General features: G+C 35.4%; 1 protein-coding gene across 1 annotated transcript in view; it reads right to left on the bottom strand.

Annotated features, from left to right (window-relative positions):
* Positions 1-3,649: 3,649 nt before the first annotated feature.
* Positions 3,650-20,887, bottom strand: part of EBF3 (EBF transcription factor 3) — a 188,694-nt gene continuing 171,456 nt past the window's right edge. Inside the window, exons 13-17 of the mRNA XM_029283363.1 lie at positions 19,571-19,636; positions 17,816-17,993; positions 15,075-15,263; positions 14,460-14,657; positions 3,650-3,681 (exon numbers count right to left, since the gene is read on the bottom strand). Coding sequence (XP_029139196.1) covers positions 3,650-3,681; positions 14,460-14,657; positions 15,075-15,263; positions 17,816-17,993; positions 19,571-19,636 — 663 coding nt within the window. The remainder of the gene's footprint in view (positions 3,682-14,459; positions 14,658-15,074; positions 15,264-17,815; positions 17,994-19,570; positions 19,637-20,887) is intronic.

Here is a 20,887-nt window from a genome sequence, read left to right as displayed (position 1 = left end):
ACCATTTTTAACGGTCAAGACATAGAACGTATATAAAGCATGCTCGCTCACATTTAGTCCAATAGTTCCGGCTTTGCTACAAAAGCCGGTCTCAGACTGAAATTCAAATATCTTAAGCCTTCTGTGTGAGAGACAAGTGTTTTTACCGCTATTCCATCACACCATATTCTTTGTTTATATCAGCATAAATCTTAATTTTTTAAAAAGATTTTTAAAAACAGTGAAAAGGGGACATAACTTCATTAACCTCTTTATAGGGATGGCCTATTTTTGTAAACTGTAATCCATACTGCCCCCCCCCAAAAAAACCCATTTATGCCTTTTAGGGCTTCCTATGAATTACATATAAAATTGTAAGGGGTTTTTTTTTGCTCAGGATAACTGGAAGCAACTTAGAATTTTATCAAGAGCTAGTTGATATATTTCTCTTACCAGCACATGCTTGCCTAGATATGCAGATTAGAAGTCACCAGCTGCACCATCAGAATATCAGATCCTATGAAGTTTCCTTTGCATAGGTTGTTCTATCAAGATTATCAATCATTTGATTTGTCTGACCTTCCTTTTTCATAGGGCAAGGAATGGACACATTCATATTTGTTAATGAATGAAAGCAACATCAAACCATGTAAAATCATCATTGTGCAAAATAGTTATCACAAGGAAAGTATAGCAGCTTTGATGTCAACTGAATCACAATTTTCACTGGAAGGATTCAGAGAGAGCATAGCAGTAATACATTCAGTGATACATATCGATGTGTAAGCAAGTCCTTTAGTTACACCTGGTAATATCTTCTTTAAAACATGAACATGATTTTAACAGTCCCAATTGTTGCTCGCTTCTATGTTCTGATATTTTAATAATTAAACCTGAAAAATTATCAGAAATGAAATTCACAGACAAGAAATACTTTAATTAAATATTGTGTAAAATGAACATTTTTATACAGTTAAATATCTGAAAAATGTACAGATAAAACAATCTTATTGTAGGGTCTTTAACAGTAAAATCTATCATTTAGTGAAGTTTCCCATTTGGGATGAGGAAATATGAGTGAATTGACTAACTGATCTAAAACACAAAACAGATTGTATTTATGAAGAAACATTCTGATCGTGTATGCATGACCTTTCTTTTTAAGATCAAAATCATACTTATACAAAATTAAACTGAGGCAATTCAGTTTCGGTTTGACTTTTCAGCTTTTTCACTTAGCTAAGCCTTATTGACTCTCACAGGAAAAATGGGCATGTTTTGTAATTTGTGATATATTTATATCAATTTTAAAACCTTTTATAAACATTTCCTGAAAAATGTGCACTTTTGTATTAAAAATGGTCCCTCCTTTTTGCTGAGAAATTTAATTCTGCTGCAGAGTGCAAAAGTGATTTTGCAGTGCTGCATTTGAAAGCATTTAGTGCAAGAAAGAAAGGGGGGGAAACAATTATGTCAGGATTGGCACTAACAGGCACAATATATTAGAGAAATCGTTCCAGTTTATAAATTACAGTCCTTACTGTAAGAGTCTCTACAAAACAAAAATCTGAAAATAAAAAAGGTTATAAAATTAGGTGTGGTCCCAAATGCATACAAAGTCTTTCTCTTTGTTAATCAGCGCTAAGTTACAGATTATGCAGAGTGCAGCAGAAAACAGGTACAAAAAGAAGTCACATAGCTGTTGACCAAGAGTACAGTTTATCGAGGTCACCTAGGATATTACAACTAGTCATTTATAGGGGGTTGGGGCAAGCCTCATCAAAGTGAACAGAGGGCGGGTAACTATAGCCACATGAAAAAAAACTGCACCCCATATTTGTGCTTTTATTCACCATAATTTATCCAAATGAAGTAGTGATGCACTTGTTCTAAGCCCGTGGTTAACAGCACAAAAGTTGTTCAAAGACGTCTAATTTTAAGGCATCCAAGGAAGTTAATGTGGCCAACACTGCAATTAAAACATCAGAAGTGAATTTCATTTATTTATTTTTTTAATTTATGCTTCTGATTCTCCCCCCCCCCCCTTCCCACCAGTAAACACAGTTCAGCTATGTGGCAAAGTCATAGGTGGCAACTTTTAAAAAGAAATCTGAAATCAGAGAAAATGGAGAAAGAAAGAAAGAAAAATGAAAATCCAAACACAAAATAGGAGAACCATCCATTTCCTGTGGCCGCGCTGCATGCACATTTTCTACTAGTATTCATTACAGCCATGTGGCACAATTTTGTTTTAACTATACAACAAACAACTTTATTTCAAAATTATTTGTTCAGATAACTTAAAAATAATATAAAAATAAACAATGTTTTTCCTCAAAATAACAGAAAGATGGAAAGTCAAAACAAATAACAACTTTGTGAAATACAAATGAAATGCATGAACACATTTTTTTTAAACAAAAACATATGAAGGCAGCGGTTCTTGGCTTAATGCTTTTCACAGCATCACAATACCAGTCAAATGACAAAAAACATACATACAAGGAAAAATGGTGAAAATATACAAAATTTCAAAGATAAATACAATATTTATAATTAATATGTTACAAAATAAATTCCCTTGGTGATTGCAAGTGTTCATGTGAAAGGAAGTTGTAATGTAGGGCTATTTTATTCCTTATCTTTAAAAGGAATAAAAATTTGATCTTCTAAATATTTAAGTGGATCTGAAAAAAATTCAAGACAAGTGTATAAATATTTAGCTACAACTTTGGCAAAATCACAAAAGTCTACAATTTTATAACCACATACAAAACACATTAGGGAAGTAGGATCTAGAAGTCAAAAGGACAATTTTCTGGTACAAGAAACATAGACTTCACAGTAGCCTAAGAATGCAATAGTATACAGTGCTAGCAAAAGTTGAAAAAATGTTGCAGATCACACTTGCTTAACAGGAAGCTCTAGCAGTGGAAGTATATTTTTTTAAAACCAACAGACAGTAGCATTTCCCTCTGTCAGTGTGCTTGTTGAAGGCAAGAGAATTCAATATCAAAGTTACAATTTCTAACTACAATAAGTTACAAAGTTCCATTTCATTAAGATGAAGTTAAGCAATGATCAACCCTCCCATCCTCCCGTCTCCCAAAATTATCTGAAATCATATATTCATCCTTTTCCCCTCCCAACCCCGGTTTTGATGGCTCATACCTCCTCCTTGGCCCCCTTTTTTCACCACAAAAAATATTTCACATTATAGAGATACACAACCATTGTGAATCTAGTTATGAGTACAGAAAAATGTTTTGGAGGCGTTTTTCATCCGTGTTTCATGATAATCAAAATGGTGCATCCACAAAGTTTTTCCCGACACATAGCAAGTACTAGACATAGCCAAGACGTAATCAGAAACTTTATACAAAATAAGTGTCGCTTTTTCCTTTTTCTTCATGACCAAGAAATGTGAAAATATGAGAGAAGTTTCAGTCAATAAAATGGAATTGTTCATGAAGTTGATTGTTTGCATGTTGATTCTTAGTATTTTAAATAAACTTTTTTAAACAAAGTTTGTTTTTTTGTAGCATTTCAATGTTTTGCTGATTGTATTTTGAAGATACTGGTTCCATCAGCATATCTTATATACTAAACTTGTCCCCTAGAAAGCTCATCTTCTGAACTTGGTGCTACAGTAGCTAAACAAAAAATGAATTTACATTGGCGGAACTACAAGCCCAGACATAGCTGAAAAAAAGAGAGAAAAAGTACTATTAATTTACTTGCATTATGTATTTAAACTTGCAAAGAAAAAATAAACAAGCAAGCAAAACAAAGCTGACCACATCTAATTCTTCATAGCATCAATGTCTGAAAATCATTAGGAAGCATTCACCAAATCCGTTTCCTAAAACACTTGGATTAGGAACCAGATGCCTTTGACTATAGCTTAAAAAAAAATACTGTTCATGCAGTTTTGTAGGCAGATAAGGTTTATGAAAAAAAAGAAGAGGTTGCACTCAATTAGGTGTTGATGAATTCCATAAATTGAATATATAAAGGAAATGGAATTCACAGTAGTGATAGGTGCAGGAATTTAGTAATGTGTAAGTCTTCGTGACCCAGGTACTGCATGGAAAAGTGATCTGGATAAACAATTGATAGATCCTTTTATCTAGCAAGACAGTAGCTATCAAACAGTTTGGGGGAGAAAGTGGGACATCCTTTTTTTGTATAATAAGCTATCCAACAAGCTTTCCTTGATCCTTCTTCTATATTTTATTTCTAAAATTGGAATTTATTAACAGAGCTTTTTTTGTAAGATTTGACTTTGATGTGTGTGTGTGTGTATCTGTGTGTGCACACGCGCACATGCAAAGGATCCTACCTCCCACATGTGTGATATTTCTCTTAGCGCTTTGTTAATGGCAAACAGTGGCCCAGATTCCCTGGAGGAAGACTGTGTTGACAGCTAAAAAACAACATGGTCATTTTTGGTAATTCAGATTCAGAGCAGATCCAGATCTAAATGGACAGCTTCAGTTTTGACATTCTGTTAATTAGCACTTTCTTCTAATTGTATGCTGACTTTAATAAGTCAGTGACTTTCTGAGATCAAAGTCTACTATGTTACATCTGCTTTGGAATCCATCAAAGCACTATAACAAGGCATAAGTTGAAATCTCCTATTTGTTAGCTCATGTTAATTTTTGAAATGTGTAGAAGGAAGTCCCAGAGCTTCTGTGTCTCACACATAAAAAGCTCAGGGTCAAGGTACCCACAGAATTGCATGATCTCTGGCCCCGGGAACTGATACTCCCTACTTTAAAGAAATAGTAGCCATTAATGCAATTACTGAAGCACTGTAGGACTACACTGAAACACTTAGGGGAGGAGGGAGACAAGTTTGTGGATAGTCTCTTGTGTCTTATCCTAAGAATGGGACTGCAGGTTTAAATACCAGCAAAGCTAGGACTTGCCATACCTGTACTGAATGTCTCTAAATTTTAAGTGCAATCCAGATGCAGCCCCTTCCCCTTCCATTCAGGATATTTATATAGTTATATATTATAAGCAAAGAAGAAACTTGTTAAGCAAACAGATTTTAAAAATTGTCATTGTGTTAACTTCCTAGCAGAGTTATAATAGGGATGGTTTTAACTAATGGTACTTAAATGTTATCATGATACTGTTTCTCATTAATTTCTGTACAAGAAATATTAATACATTTTTATGTAGTCATGTAAACTTCAATTTCCCAGTTCATTAATTTCAAAAAATATCAATTTATCTCAGATTTGCTGTTGCACTTTTTTCTGAAAACTTCTTGTATGTACACATTTCTTATGTAATACAATCTCTTTGCATGACTATCCATGTGCTTAAATAAGCAGCATAAGGAATCTGAGCTGTACAAAGGATTGTTCAATGTAATTTCACAGCAGCTCTACCATTAAATTTGATATTTCTGAAGCTGGCAAAAATGCATTATTTTTCCCTCTATAGATTTCCTTTCCTTTCCTTTCTATCCTTTCTTTTCCCTGCTGTCTCTCTTCCCCTCTCCTCTCCTCCCCTCTCCTCTCCTCCCCTCCCCTCCCCTACTCTACTCTACTCTACTCTACTCTACTCTATACTATACTACACTACTCTACTTTCCTTTAATCAGTTTAAATCAGTATACAATACTCATGAAATCTGAGGGGTGGGAAGCAAATGTCATGCATAAGCCACCCCTCTCTTTACATGTCCATCATCATTCTATGGCAGATGCTTTTTTCATCCAGTTTGCTTATAAAATATTATTTACATATCAATAAAGACCATGGCAGAAACTAGGTTTAAAAAAAATGTGCGTTCCTTATACTCTTATGTTTTCAAGAGGAATATCTCTGGTATTCGATATAACTAATGGGATTGGGCAAATTGTGCACACTATTTGGAACATGTCTTTGTTTACATGGAAAGATTAGTCACAGGTTTACAGATGGAGCATAACAGCCAGATGCTCTTGCATTTCGACCCCTACGTGCCACTGTCTGGATGGCGGCCAGCTCTTGCCAGCTGTGAATTCCTCCAATATGGCAGAGTTCCAATGTAGTTAGCTCTGCACAATGATGCCATCAGGACTGGAAGAAACAATACCAAATGGTGGAGGAATGGGAGGCATTGTTCACAATCTGTGGCTAGTAAACATTCCCTTGTGGTAAATGCAGTTCAGAGATGAGGGACAGAGCAGAGCTTTGGTTAGCTACAGTAAGCTCTCTTTCATTAATTGATGGCAATGAATACTAATAACACCATCACCATTTAGTAGCAAGGGTTATGTCAAAGTAGAGCCAATAATGGAGAAAGCAACCTTCAACCAAATTTCACCATCCTGTAATTTAGTGAAACAATGGTGGAGATATTTGCTTTCAGTGTCCTGCATGGTCCTCTATTAAACAAGCAAGCAAGCAAACAAATCTAACCTGCTTGTAATAGTGGATGTTAATTTTGATGAGGATCCAGAACAGAAGAAGCTCTTTTCACATTTTTCTCAAACATCAGTCTTTCTTGGGGGAAAAATATAAACATATATCTTTCTCCAAACAGTACAGTTTTGTAAACAGGGCATGAACTCAAACATAGTATTACCAATCCCACATCAAGCATGTACCCCTAAACTGCATCCGAGGTGGTGGAAAAGAAGGTGATGGGATGTGTAGGATAGTTGGGAAGGAGGAAAGAGGAGAGGTAGTGGTCAAGAGGGGGAGGAAGGAAGAGGGAAGTAGGTAGGAAGGTGGAGGGAGTGTGGATGCCGTAGGGGGGGGAATGCCGATTATTTCTGAATACCTAATGAGTAGGCTTTTTATGTGTTTGTTTTTCTAATGAAATGCACCATATTTGTATTATTTGTTCATATGTTTATTTGAAAAAATTAATAATTTTTTTTTTTTAAAAAAGCATGTGATCTTGTGGATAACTTTCCTATATAAATGGCTACCTACAGTTTAGTGATTAGAGTTTTGCAGGGGAAAACCTGTTGAGAGAAGATCAATATATTGTCTTTGAATAGCTACTTTCTCATAACTTAACTCATCTGTCTTGATTGTTATGAGAACAAAATGAAAAATATGTGAATTCCACATAAGGAATATCTCTATACACATCCCTGTACTTAGTTGATAAACCAAATATAAGGCATTCCAAGTGGGATAAATGAGAATTTATGTTCTTTCCTCTGTATGCTTCCAAACGATCTTCAGAACATTCATATTTACTAAACAGCTATATATTCTCTCTCACACACACATACATATACGCACAATTATATTCACCAGCATATTTATTATTTTACTTTATTTTATTTATATATCAAATTTATACAGAGCGACTCTGGGTGGTGACAGAACGACATATACTGTATAAACATATGTCTGTATTATTTTCCTGGAGAATCATGATTTTACTGGAAATTGGAACAATGGTGGTACGAGGAACAGTCATACAACATTGGATCTTGATAGGTGCCAAGATTTTTATATTAATTCCTAGTGCTGTTTATATTTTCTCTTACACTACATCAGTAACAAAAGATGTAGTCTTTCTATGTCTATACCACTGACTCTTACCACTTAATAAAGTCCACAACACCCAAATACCCATTTCATTGACACATAAATGAACATGAACAAATTGAGAAGAACAGATATCTAATTAGCCACATTGGGATTATGTTATATATTATTTATATGTATTAAATTTGATCATGCCACTGATTTTCCAGGGATAACTTTAAAAAGGACAAGCTAGTTGAAATTATCAACAAATTTTGAAAAGTAATTTTTTTTTTTAAAAAAAAAGAAAGCTTATAGTTTAGATTTGTGATGAAATAATATTTTCAAACAAGGTGTAATGGGTGGAAACATTTTGTGTTCTTCAAAATATTTGTTGGATACTATTTCTCTTTCTTCTTAGTACTGTTATTCTGAGTGCAATTTCTTGATCTAAAAAGAGTTTAGATTTGGATATTATAGATAAAAGATCATAGCACAACAAAAATAATTATATTTTTAGGCTGTGCTAGATAAATAACTATGCTATACATGTTCGCATTACACCGGAAGAGAAGGCAAGTGAAAAGAAGCTCAATTTGCTTTTACAAATATAGATTTTTTTTATCTTTAATATTGGGCAAAGTTACAGCAAACTTGAACCCTGCAGTTCTCATATTATCTCAGATTACAAAGGGATGCTGTCTTTCAGAGATGCTATATCCAATTCAGAAATGCACCACTCACTTAACAACTGCCTTGGATAGCAATATAAATTGTGGTCCCAATTGTGGTTGTAAGTCAAAGACTAGTTGTATGGGTAGGATTAAGTTTTGTAAGTCCAATATCCTGAGTTACTATTCCTGATTTGGGTAGCTTCTTCTATTTCTGTCTGTCAATACATGATTCAAATTTGGGGTCATGACAGAAGCTAAAGCTTTTAGAGGAAATGTGGGCTATGGTATAATTATTACCTAAATCTTGAAGTAATGGGGAAAAAAATGAGGGTGTGGGATCTTTCTGTAACCTTGATCTGTCCTCTTCCTGCTAAGCTATTCAGGTAAACTCATCTGACAAGTAAATGAAATTAAGGCAACCATCCTCCAAAAGGTGAAGGTCAGGGTTAGCTACACATGTGTTCATCTCACTCGGCATGGCTAAATTTTCTGAAATGTACTACATGGAGCTTAAGATGCAAAAAGTAATTTTTAGAAAAAGTATAATATATTAGAATGTAAAGCCCAATTTCAAATATTAATTTCATTTATTATTTCCTTTGAATATTTATTATTGATTAATTGATAGGATAAATATCAGTTATACTACAAGTCGGTGAACATATACACTGACACAAGATTTATATTGAAGTGTTGATTGCTTGTTATTAAAACTGGAATAAGTCACCAAAGCTAGCATCATTATTATTATTATTATTATTATTATTAATAATAATAATAATAATAGTGCCGCAGTGAATTAGAATGCAGTACTGCAGGCTGACTCATTGCTCCCTGCCAGCAGTTCGATCCTGACTTGCTCAAGGTTGACTCAGCCTTCCATCGTTCAGAGGTCGGTAAAATGAGGATTGTTGGGGGCAATATCCTGACTCTATAAACTGCTTAGAAAGGGCTGCAAAGCACTATGAAGCGGTATATAAATCTAAGTGCTATTGCTATTATTATTACAATTCATTATTATGAATTGTAAGCTGCCCAGAATCATTGATTGAAATGGGCAGTCCAGAAATTGAACAAGCAGACAAATAAAGGCTTCATGTTTCTTCATATTATTAATTTCCAATAGAATAAAACTGAGATGGAAACCACCAAATATATATATTTGGGCTGGTGAAGTAAAATTCTATTCCCCTTCCCAAGATATTTGTTAATTCTGTTTCTATCACCTAATCAAGCAAACTATGCACTTGTTTTACTACAATATAATCCCTGAACCAAATCTCAAGAGAGTTATTAAGGATAGAAATATAAAAAAACCCTAAAATGATTCAGAAGCAAAAGTTATACATTTATTGCTTAATCACATTAGAAAAATAACATCATCTTCTTTCTATCAGAGTTTACAAATATAGTAACATTTGTTTGCTAAATATATGCTCTGCTTTTCCTGTAGGCACTGAAAAAGATGTATATTTCCTCCTCCAACTTTTCTCACAACTGTCTCACAACTAGGTAGGCAGACGTGTCACTTTATGAGGGAGGGTTGGTTATTATAATTCCTTGAAAAAGATGCTGGATATGGCCTTGGCAATTATAGAATTGTTGAGTGTTATAAACCAAGTCTAAGCTGGCACTTAACAATCAAAATCTTTGGATCCCCCCCAAAAAAAGGGTTTAGAGTAGGACATTCCCCTATGTGTTTTAATATCTAATCAATAAGTATTTATCAGTGTTGCAATCTTGTCCTTATCCCTTTATTTATCAATAGATTAAAGCTATACCTATGTAAGAATTAGATGCAATTTGAATGGGGCACTCTCAGATGCAATACCTAATGCAAGTACTTAATGTAAGACAGGACTTTGTTTTGTTTTGGTTTCTTTAATCTCTATATCAACATTTTATCCAAAAACCTAAATACAGTGCAGCACCATCCACCTAGATTATCTGATTTAAACATTCCGGTATTATTGTACATTGATTATGCAGTCCCATTCTCACAACTTTATTTGGTACTAAAGGCATTAGCCTATAATTATCTTTATTCCTTAAGTACCAAAAGATCAAAATAATGGCCAAAACACTGAAGTTGCACAATTTTCAATAGACAGAGCAAGTTAAATGCTTCGGTTATCTGAAGTGGTGGCATCCCGTTATTCAGGAGGAATATAATCACAAATAGCACCGGCAGAACAAAGAATTAATTTTTTAATTTTTCTGAAATTCAACACTTTTTTTATGCTCAATGGCTTAGGTAGCTTGGTCTTGGCTGCCATCAAAATGTTCCAACTGAAATAACTGGCTCAGTTTGTTTATAGTCTACAGTGACACCATGTTCTAATTACGTAATGCTCATATTAATACAAACTAGGTTTCTCAGAGCAATTGTGCAGCTTCTGAGGCATGTACCAGGTGCAGCTTTATGATTAGAAGCTGCAACCAGAATTTGGTTTGCAGTTACTAATTATTGGTGCATATACGAACACCTTATCCAAAATATGGCAAAATTGTGCGTAATAGCTTGCCACATGAGAGAGGAAGTAGCAGCTATAGTAGCTGCCATAATTTAATGTAAGCGACGTTTGTTAGAATTTTTAATAGGTATATATTAATTACCCATAAGGGCTATTATTCTCCATAATTAGCTAATATGGTTTGCCTTTGTCTGTAATAAAATATTTGACTTGATCCATGGGTTAGAATGGATCAAGAGAGGAGACTGGCACAAAGTCATCAGCTTTCCATAGCTGAAAATGGTTCTATGAACATTTGCATAATTTTATTAATTTTTAAAATGTATACCTTGTTCAATATGCAGTGGGATATAAGGAAGAAATGAATTCATATGATAAGAGGTTCAAAATGTAACACAACAAACTAAAAAAAAAAGGATGGTGTGGTATACCAATGGGGATTATATAACTTCAAGATTACACGGGAAAAATTCCATTCCATTCATTATAGTTATGTCTAAGCCAGGGGTCCCCAACCTTGGCCACTTTATGACTTATGGACTTCAACTCCCAGAATTCCTCAGCCAGCATGGCTGACTGAGGAATTCTGGGAGTTGAAGTCCACAAGTCATAAGGTGGCCAAGGTTGGGGACCCCTGGACTCTAAGCCAATATAACCCATATCAGGGGGAGGAAAACAGGTCAGATCTTCTCTTTTACATGATGGTGCATGGACTTGCTGGTGATTTTCATGAGGGCCTGCTTTTAAGTGAACGCTTCCCCCATGTATGCCCAGGTGACCCAGGTTTGCATGTAAAAACTGTGTCACCTCAATAGGTATGTTTGAATCAAGTTTTTATCATCAAAATCCTTGGCCTGATTAGCTCAGTAAAGATTGTTTTCTTGGTATTGCGAACAACGCTTTCTCAACCAGGAGAAAGCATTGTTGAGATCTATTTCCTTTCAGGTTTCTATGCCTTAAATCCAACTTGGAACCATGTAGACCTGTTCCTCCTCCTGGCTACCTTAAAAAAAAAACCATCTAAAAATTCTTGTTCAAGACACACTTCTTCACATGTTATTCTGCAATGTGGTCCACGCCAGGAAATTGAATCACATGGATATCTCCTTGCATGTAAAGCAGCATCCATTGATTCAGGCTTTGAGGCCAGATATGAGGAAAAACAAAGCCCATTCATACAAAAAAAATATTTATTGGGAAGAGGCTGGCATATTTAGCAATTCATATTCATAATTACCTCTCCCATTTCCTGAGATCAGTAGTAGATGCTGGAAGAGGAAGATGCGGGCTACAAAGGATTCCTAAACTGGTTTGGGGATTTAAAATTACAGCCAGGAGGGAGGAAGAAAGGACTGAGGCACTGGTAAATTTCCAGAGACTCCTGCATAGAAGAATGGGAGAAAGGAGGGGTTTAGGGTTTCTGACGCATTATGCAGTATGAAAGGAAGATGAGAGGTAGTGCCTTGATATATTTCTACTAATTGATAGAAAAGGAGCTCTAATAGAAGTAGAAGAAAGGAATAAATAAAGGTGGAAGACCCCTGATTTACCTACTTGCATTTAAGATTACACGAAACCCTTGTCTGTAAATCAGAAAATCTAGGGTACATATAACAAATTATCTGCTTCAAGATTTGCCTGGGGTGAACATCTCAATGCCAATCTATAGTTGAGACACGTGGTTACAACATGTTTCCAATTAGAAGCAACTATTACTCTCAGGTAACAATTACTTGAATAATTCTCAAATATATTTATTTAAATCAAAATGCATAAATTTACTTTAAGTATATGAAAAGCTATTATGTACCTTTGCTATTGTTGTACTGGTTAATAATGTTTTCAATTTCTGCAAAATACTAAACTGTGGTTGGCTTAGTTCTTCAATGTAATGAAGGCCAAATAAATAAGTTCTCAAATGCTTATTTCATATAACAGATAAAATTCAGAGGATTTAAATGATTCTACTAACAGAGTTTGCTAGAGTTGTAAAAAGGATTTTTTTAAAGCAACTATTCCCAGGGACAAGAAATTAAAATGAAATTATTTATATCACATTTGCTAATGCACAAATAAAAATTTAAGAAAACGTATGTTGAAAAAGAAGATGTACCCACTCTAAATGACTGATGCTCTGAAGTATGGCACTGCCTAACAAATATTCTTCAACCAGGGATACTTGGATTGGTTACATATTTTATTCCTTACATTTGATTTGCCTGGTTTGGTTGTTGCTTGTTGGGATGTGACACCCAATGAAAGTGCTGTCTATGGAGATTCTCAGTCATCGAGGTCTTGGTTGTCCCAAAGGTGCTTTTTTCAGAACCGAAGAAGCTTCTTGGATGAGAAGCAAAACATCTTCAAGGAAAAAGCACCTTTGGGACAACAGTAGCACTATTCACCAAAATTCAGGCTACTGGCAAACCCAGAGCTGAAAGTTAAGGGGCTTGAGCAAAATAGGGCCAGTTTAGTTCAACTTGAATAGATCTGAACTTTCACAAACCTTCTGTCCCACTTAGTACCTGGACATGAGGACAGCATAGTGGTGTTCATAGCAAAAATATTTTCTTAGTAAAATAGTCTGGGTGATGAAAGAAGAATGATGAAGACTCTTTTGGATTTCATTGACTGGAAGTGACTTTTATCCGAAGGGATAAAAGAACTGAATTCAATTTTTAAAAATTGTTCAGGATTTAGGCATCACTTTGGATGAAAGATTCTGTAGCTTAGGACCCCAGCAACAAACTGGGCCATTTCTGGTCTATACTCTTAACAAACACAGTGGCATGTTTTTATTAGTGGATATTTAAGAAAGTAATCACATTTTTGAAAAAGTCAAAAATAGCATATTTAATAGCATAAATTTGACTGACCCTAAATATATATATATGTATGTAGGATATGCTTGAAAGTTGTGTTTGGGTTGTATAATGCATACTACAAAGTTTACATGGCAAAAAGTCTAAAATGTGAATACTTCTGTTAACTAAGAGGGAATGGCTGCTGCAATGTTGAAGTACATTCTAGCAATTTATATAGTCTTAAGTGCTTAGATTGTGCTTTGGTCTACATCGCAGATAGGTTTCAGATCAATTTAGCTGAGACAGATGTTAACCTTCCATTTGAAAAAGATATAAAGATTTCTAAATAAAAACTTATATCCTGAATAAAAGTGTTTATAGTGATTTTCCTTCCCTCTGTATATGCTCACTCATTAATGTCCTCAAGCTTTTTTTATAGTTATTTATTCTCGTATTTCTATTGGCAGTTGAACTGGAATAAGATCCAGTGCAAGCAGAAAACTAGATTTGTAGGGGAACAACAGCAGCACTGAACAAATTTCAAATATTTGTTGATGTCTCAGAACAAGTAGGAAAAGTCCTACCTTGGAAATGCTGCCGATTAAAATATCACTATCAAAAATAAAAAAGAAAAAATTGGATGCCTAAAATATATACAGATTTAAAGGTATATGAGAAACATTCCATATTTGGACTTTAGTTTAAAAATTAATGCATAAAACCTTAAGGAGAAATGATGGGAAAACAGCTATTCTTTCTTCTAATATACAATAAGGCTTGAAATAATCAGCATAAACTAAAACTGTAGGCTATGATTTTGCTGCTGTCTTTAAAATCAAGGTTTTGTTCCCCTGCAGTAAAAGCCATTTTAAAAAAATCCCTATGTATTTTGTTTCTAAAGTTTGGGGGAAGGGGTTGTCTTTTGATATTTGCCTGCGATAATAAACTGTTTTTAATCCATTCATCTTCTGAATGGAAAAGTAACAAAACAAATCAACCACCTTGAAATCACAGGAGAAGTAATAGAGAGATCCAGCTCACCTTGAAGCCCATTTCCATTTGCGCTGGTGCAAGATGGCGGAGGAGAAGCTTGGGGCCTGACCACAGGAGCAAAGGCGCTCTTTTGTTTCACTGCAGAGATGACATTGGCAGGTGAGAATGAGAAAATGCCGTGTGTACTGCTACAGTTTGAAGGAAGGGTGACCGAAGAGGCTGCCATGGTAGGGCTTGACGGCACTACTGCAATAAAGCAAAAATAATCAGGACTCATATTGAGGATGTTTATTGCAAACAGGAAGGGAAGAGGGAAAAAAAGATGTATCGTAGGGCCTTGCCTCTTATGGGAAGGATAATACATATATAAAAATAAAATGCTTTGGCTTGCCACGCTCTGGATAACAGGCAAACTCTTTTGTGTTGGACTTTGATTGTAAATTGAGCAGTCCAATGTGGTACTTACTTTTCCTCTTTTAGTATAGGTTTAATTTTTGAAAGTACCAATATATTGTCCGTGATCTTTTTCCTTTTTTTAAACTGTCCAGCCTCCAGAGTCACCCCTCCTTTTATCCAGTAGCTTACATCAAAGGAAATTACAACAAAGTAAGTTCTTAACAAACAGGAATGATGGAATGATGTGCCTTAGAAATAAAGACTTACTTCCGTAAGGGGAATTTGCGGTCGAGCCATTAAGGAATCCAGGGGAACCAGGTACACCAAGGTTGGGCATGCTGGCATTGCCGTATCCATTCATACTATTGCTGACTGTGTTGTAATTGGACTGTTGAGGAGTACTGCTCGGAACGTATCCTCGCGGGGAAACACTGCTTGTGTTGCGACTGTAACCTACTGTATTGGGAGGAAAAACCCATCCCAAGAAAAGGATTATTATTATGGGGCATGAAGAGTTTCTTATGTCATCATAGATTGCACAGCTAAATGTCTATGGAAATTCTCAATCATCCAGGTCATTTCTGTCCCAAAGGGATCTTGCTGTGGTCAACTCTCCACAGCCAACTTGTCATGGCCAACTTGCTGTGGGACAACTTGCCAGGGTCAACTCGCCACAGGACAATTCACGGCGGGACAAAAGTTACACTAATATCAGAGAAATGGTGGAATAGAATCATTACAGAAATGAGGCCAAAGGAGGGACAAACTGAAATTCAAATATTTTTTTAAATTGTTTTAAATAATTAAGTTGATTGATTTAATTAAGTTATCCTACAGCGAGTTGGCTGTGGTGAGATGGTCATGGTGAGTTGTCCCATTCTGGTCCCAAAGGTGGTTTTCCAAAAGGCAACTGGGCTTGGGTTTTTTCTTGAAAACGTTTCGCTTCTCATCCAAGAAACTAAACTGAAGAAGTTTCTGGGATGAGAAGCAAAACAGTTTCAAGGGGGGGGAGGGAAACCAAGAAAGTCCAGATGCCTTTTGGAAAAGCCGCTTTGGGACACAGATTGCAGACTTTTGACTGATCACACGGTGCTGGCTTATGTCATTTGCTCCTTCATCTCTTGGCAAAGAAAGGTCATCTTTTTCACACCATCTCTACTTAAACCAACTGTGATCACTCTGAGTTGTTCCTGCTTCTGGCAGACACACCCAGCAAGGTTGTTTTTTCCCCCAATCCGATTGTGTCAGTTTCACTCACAGTTGTCTTTATCAATAAATCTCATAACTTAAATGGCTGGATTGCATCATCAAAATCTAAGCTTTCCCCTTTTAAGTTTTCAGATTGCAAAGTTTGCAAAAGCTATTATAAGGTCATGTAACTTTCTGCAGAGATGTAACTCCCAAAAATGGTTTGAAAGAAATCATCCTTCTTAATATTAACAATTTCTTACTAGAAAATAGAGTTTCTTCTGTTTACCATGCTTTCATAAATATTGAATAAATATAAAAAATAAGTACATTTTTGATAGCAACATGACTCAAGAAGGCTTTGTTAAATTGTAAAAGAATATATTTTAAAATCCCATGAAAAAGATGTTGGTATCACAGAAATCATATGCAATCCAGTCCATGTCTATGTGAAAGTAAATCAGTAGATTCATTCCATGTACTATGTTTAGGACTGCAAGTATTAGCCACATTTAATTGATTCAGTGGATTTGGCTACAAACAGTTGTTTTAATATATAGTCAATGGCTATGTCCATACTGAGCATCAGCCTAGGATTTAGTGTTACAAGAATTATCTTCTCCAAATTTGTGTAATTCCCTCCAATTCTAGCCACAAGAAAGAAGCTTCTGCTTTTGTTTCAGAATCATAGCATCAAATGATCATGTTATACTTGCTTATTTCTATGTGTCAGAAATTAAGATAAAATAATTGCTTTAGATTTAGAAAACATGGAAAGCTCTTATTATTGGAAATAAAACTGTTCAGATTCCTTCACCCAGGTACTTTTGATATGCTCAAGGGAGGCTAGCTTATTTTGACAGTACTAACCCATGGTTTAAGCAGCATGTTGAAACCAGATGGAAATTATATCTTGCCATAATTGTAATATATTTTGCTATTAGCAAAATAAATTTACTGGAGGATGCTTAGTTAAATATGTCAAGTTTAGTAGAAAATGGTTATCACAATTCCTATTAACTGTAACACACAAATTTATTTTCCTCAAAAGATGGGCATCTATGCAGGTGGTCCTCCACTTACAACAGTTCATTTAGTGACCGTTCGAAGTTACAATGGCCCTGAAAAAAAGCGACTTAATGATCTTTTTTCAATGTTATGACTTTTGTAGCACCCCGTGATCACCTGATCAAAATTCAGCCGCTTAGCAACAGGTTCATATTTATGACCTTTGCTGTGTCCCAAGGTCACGTGATCCCCTTCTGTGACCTTCTGTCAAGCAAAAGCCAACGGGGGAAGCCGGATTCAATTAACAGCCGGGTTACTAACTTATCAACTGCAATGATTCATTTAACAACTGAGGCAAGAAAGGTCGTAAAATGGGACAAAATGCACTTAACAACAGAAATTTTGGTCTCAATTGTGTTCGTAAGTTGAGGACTACCTCTCATTGTAATACTTGTTGATGATCTCTTTATAATATATATATATATATTCGGTCAAAACTTTATGAAGGAAGACGTATGGTTCGACCGAAAGAGAGTGGTAGTAAAAAAGCAAATTGGAGGTTTGAGGAAAAACAAAGAAAGATACGCACTAGCAGTCTTTACAAAGTTAAATTTCAAATTTCATACTTTACAATGCTTAGTTATTATCAAATTCAAGTTATTAATTCTTTCCAACTAACACAACATGACAAAACAAAATAAAATTCAAAGAATCCCAATAATCAGGGAGCTAATTGCATAACTAAGATAATGGTTTTGTAGAAGGGTAAGATATGAATCACTTTGCTACATAATTCTTAAAACTTCACCTACCTTGGTCATTAGCCTGTGATGTTTCTGAAACATTAACTGCTAGCTGGCTGCTAAATGAATTTACTCCCATCATACCAGTATGAGCTGGAGTGTTGGCAAGGGTAGGAATCTGATTGTGGTTACGTGGCACACTATATAATGCTTCTGCAATATCGGCTGCTCGTTTCAGGATTATTTCCTATGAAACAGTAAATGGATAATTTTTCTAACATATAGTATCATTTAATCACCCTATATTTCATTTAGCAAATCTTAATAAATGATGCCTAGCGACCTATGGTTATATATCAGGCAGGATTACTGGCAAGATTACATTCCTTTTAACTTACAAACATTGTACATTGTACAATAAAAATTCTATAATTTTCCAGTAGTGAGTTCAGGGCAGAAATAGTTTAAAAATCTTGCCAGCACTTTTACTAATAAAACATCTGTTTCTTTAAAAAAATAAAACACTTCTTTTTGTATTATGCAACAAATTATTGTTTTGATATTTTGTAATACCCAACCCATGTTTTTATCTGGTGCAGCAGTTTTTTTTAAAGCTGTGATCTGCTTGATGATACCAATGTACTTGTGGACCTCTTTGGCCATTACTGTATTTGTGAGGAAGACAATTGGGATCTGCTTGCTTGTTTTGTGGGGCATGCCATACGGCAATAGCACTAATATACTGCTTCATAGTGCTTTATAGCCATCTCCAAGCAATTTACAGAATCAGCATATTACCCTCAACAATCTGGGTCCTCATTTTACTGACTTCAGAAGGATAGAAGGCTGAGTCAACCTTGAGTCGGTCAGGATTGAACTTCTGGCAGTTGGCAGAATTAACCTGCAATACTGCATTCTAACCACTGTGTCATCACAGCTCCTGAATACACCTTCAACAAGGCCAGCTCCATATCCTTGGAGTTCCATGCCTCTCCACCACTACCAGCTCTTTTGTTGTTGTTGTAATTGACCACATTATTGTGGCAACTACTGCTTAAATAAACAAAGTTCCACCACTCTCATGATAGCCACTGCATGCTACTGAATCATAATCTACTATGCTGGTCCAGTATGGGTTGGTAGATAGGTGTTTTTCTATATCTCCACTCTAGACCTGAGAGAGATGGGCAAAAATATCATGCAACCAGCTTCTGTGTCTATGGAGGGACTAGAACCTGGGTCTCACAACTCCTGGTTCAGAATTTTAACCATTCCACCACACAGGCTCTTGATAACTGTCATATGTTATCAAAATTCTAAACATAGTTGGTGGTCAAATAGGGTTCACCTTAGTCCCAAATACATAGACTACATTCAGTGTTGTCTTTTATTACAGCTGCTTCAGCTAAAATTATATACTGGGATAGAAAAACTGGTTTTGCAAGCAAAAGAATCAATGAATTTAAATTTTTCTTAAGAACATTGTTTCATATCAAACTGCCAAGTGACCAATAGAACTTTGCTGTGCATTGAATAAATGCACTGGTACTTTGTTAGACATTCAAGATGCAAAATACCTGCTATTGTAGGGCTGGGTTCAGAGACCATGCTAAGTCATGATTTGCTCTAACTATGGTTGAAAAAACCACAATGGGTGGTTCAGACACTAAACCACAAACCGTGGTTTCTAAACCATAATGAATAAGTTGATGCAACACATTCAACCAAAATCAAATAAACCACAATATGATTTACTGCAATATCTGAATCCAGTCAGTGTAGAAGTAAATAGATATGTAGGTGAGGAAGACAATCGGGACGTACCTGATTGTTGTGGGGCATACCATACAGAGCTTCAACAAGGTCAGCTGCTCTTTTAAGTAATACTTCCTAAAGGGAAAAAAAGAACAGTGTATTGTGAAAATGGATACAGCAAGGACTTAGCATCCATTGTTTTGAATTCCTGCTAAACTAGATAAAGCATATTAACTTGACTGTGTTGTTATATGAAAGAGAGAGAGAAGTTTTACAAAGACAGTCAGACATTTTGCTTTGGAAGGAAAAAAAGTATTTGGGTTCAAGTCAAAGTCAGATAGGAACCTAAAAATAATAATGCATTTTACATCCAGCTGTTCAATTATGACTGACTAGAAAAGGTGTTTGCTGCTGTAGCATGTAGCTCTGGTGCCGAATTAGTGAAATCAGTGCTTGAGGTTTAATGATGTAGTCTTATGGGTATTAAACAAACAAACACATGGTAGAGATATGAAAGGCACAGGCATCACATTTGGCTGTTAATTCCTAGCACTTTAGTGGTGAAGAACAATAAGCAATTTTCCATATCTTAATTAAACTGGCAGAGTCCTTAAAGACAACATCTCACCCCTAATTCATGCCCCAAATTTGCAAGTGAGTTCAATGCTTATTCCTCTTTATTTTGAACAATAAAGTGAATTAACTTGGGTTAATCTAGTTCTTTCATAATGACATTAAGAAATTTTTCAATTAACCTCTTTGACTGCATGTTGTAAAGGACTTCATAAATGACTTCACATTCAGAGAGTGTTGAGTACTTGTGCCTGGGGGCATGGATGCACTGAATTTTGTCTTATCCCTGTCTGCATGCCTACCTCCAGTTTTACGATTGGAGAGGATTAATCCATACTTTAGTTAATTTTAAATACAAACGGACTTAAATCTGAATATTTATCCTTCAGCTGCAATAAGTTTACTTTTGGGGTATGTGTGATACGGGCAGGTTATGGGGAATGCGGATATGGGTTTTGAGATGCTAGAATGCTAACTGTTTTCAGTGCTTTCTTAAGATTTGATCTATGTTTTCATGACAATGATCCTGACGGATTTAAAAATGATACTTCTGAGTATTCAAGGAGCCCTACCCTAAAATTGCACGTATAGAAACTGAGAGTTTTGGAGTTTGCATTTATTAGGCCAATGCACATCATTCCAATAGGGGAATGAATACGGAAATATGTACCAATCATGTTTTCCAATATATTCATGGGAATATATGGGAATCTCACTACATGCAGCAATAGTACACTGCTATAATTAGCCATAGATTTCCATTTTGCAATGGAATGATGTACAGAATGAGCAACTCGCATGTGACTAATGTGA

Source organism: Protobothrops mucrosquamatus, unplaced genomic scaffold (genome assembly GCF_001527695.2).
Source record: "Protobothrops mucrosquamatus isolate PMUCROS unplaced genomic scaffold, P.Mucros_1.0 scaffold62, whole genome shotgun sequence".
Taxonomy (NCBI): domain Eukaryota; kingdom Metazoa; phylum Chordata; class Lepidosauria; order Squamata; family Viperidae; genus Protobothrops; species Protobothrops mucrosquamatus.
Note: the sequence above shows the minus strand (reverse complement) of the source record. Positions and strands in the feature narration are given on the sequence as shown.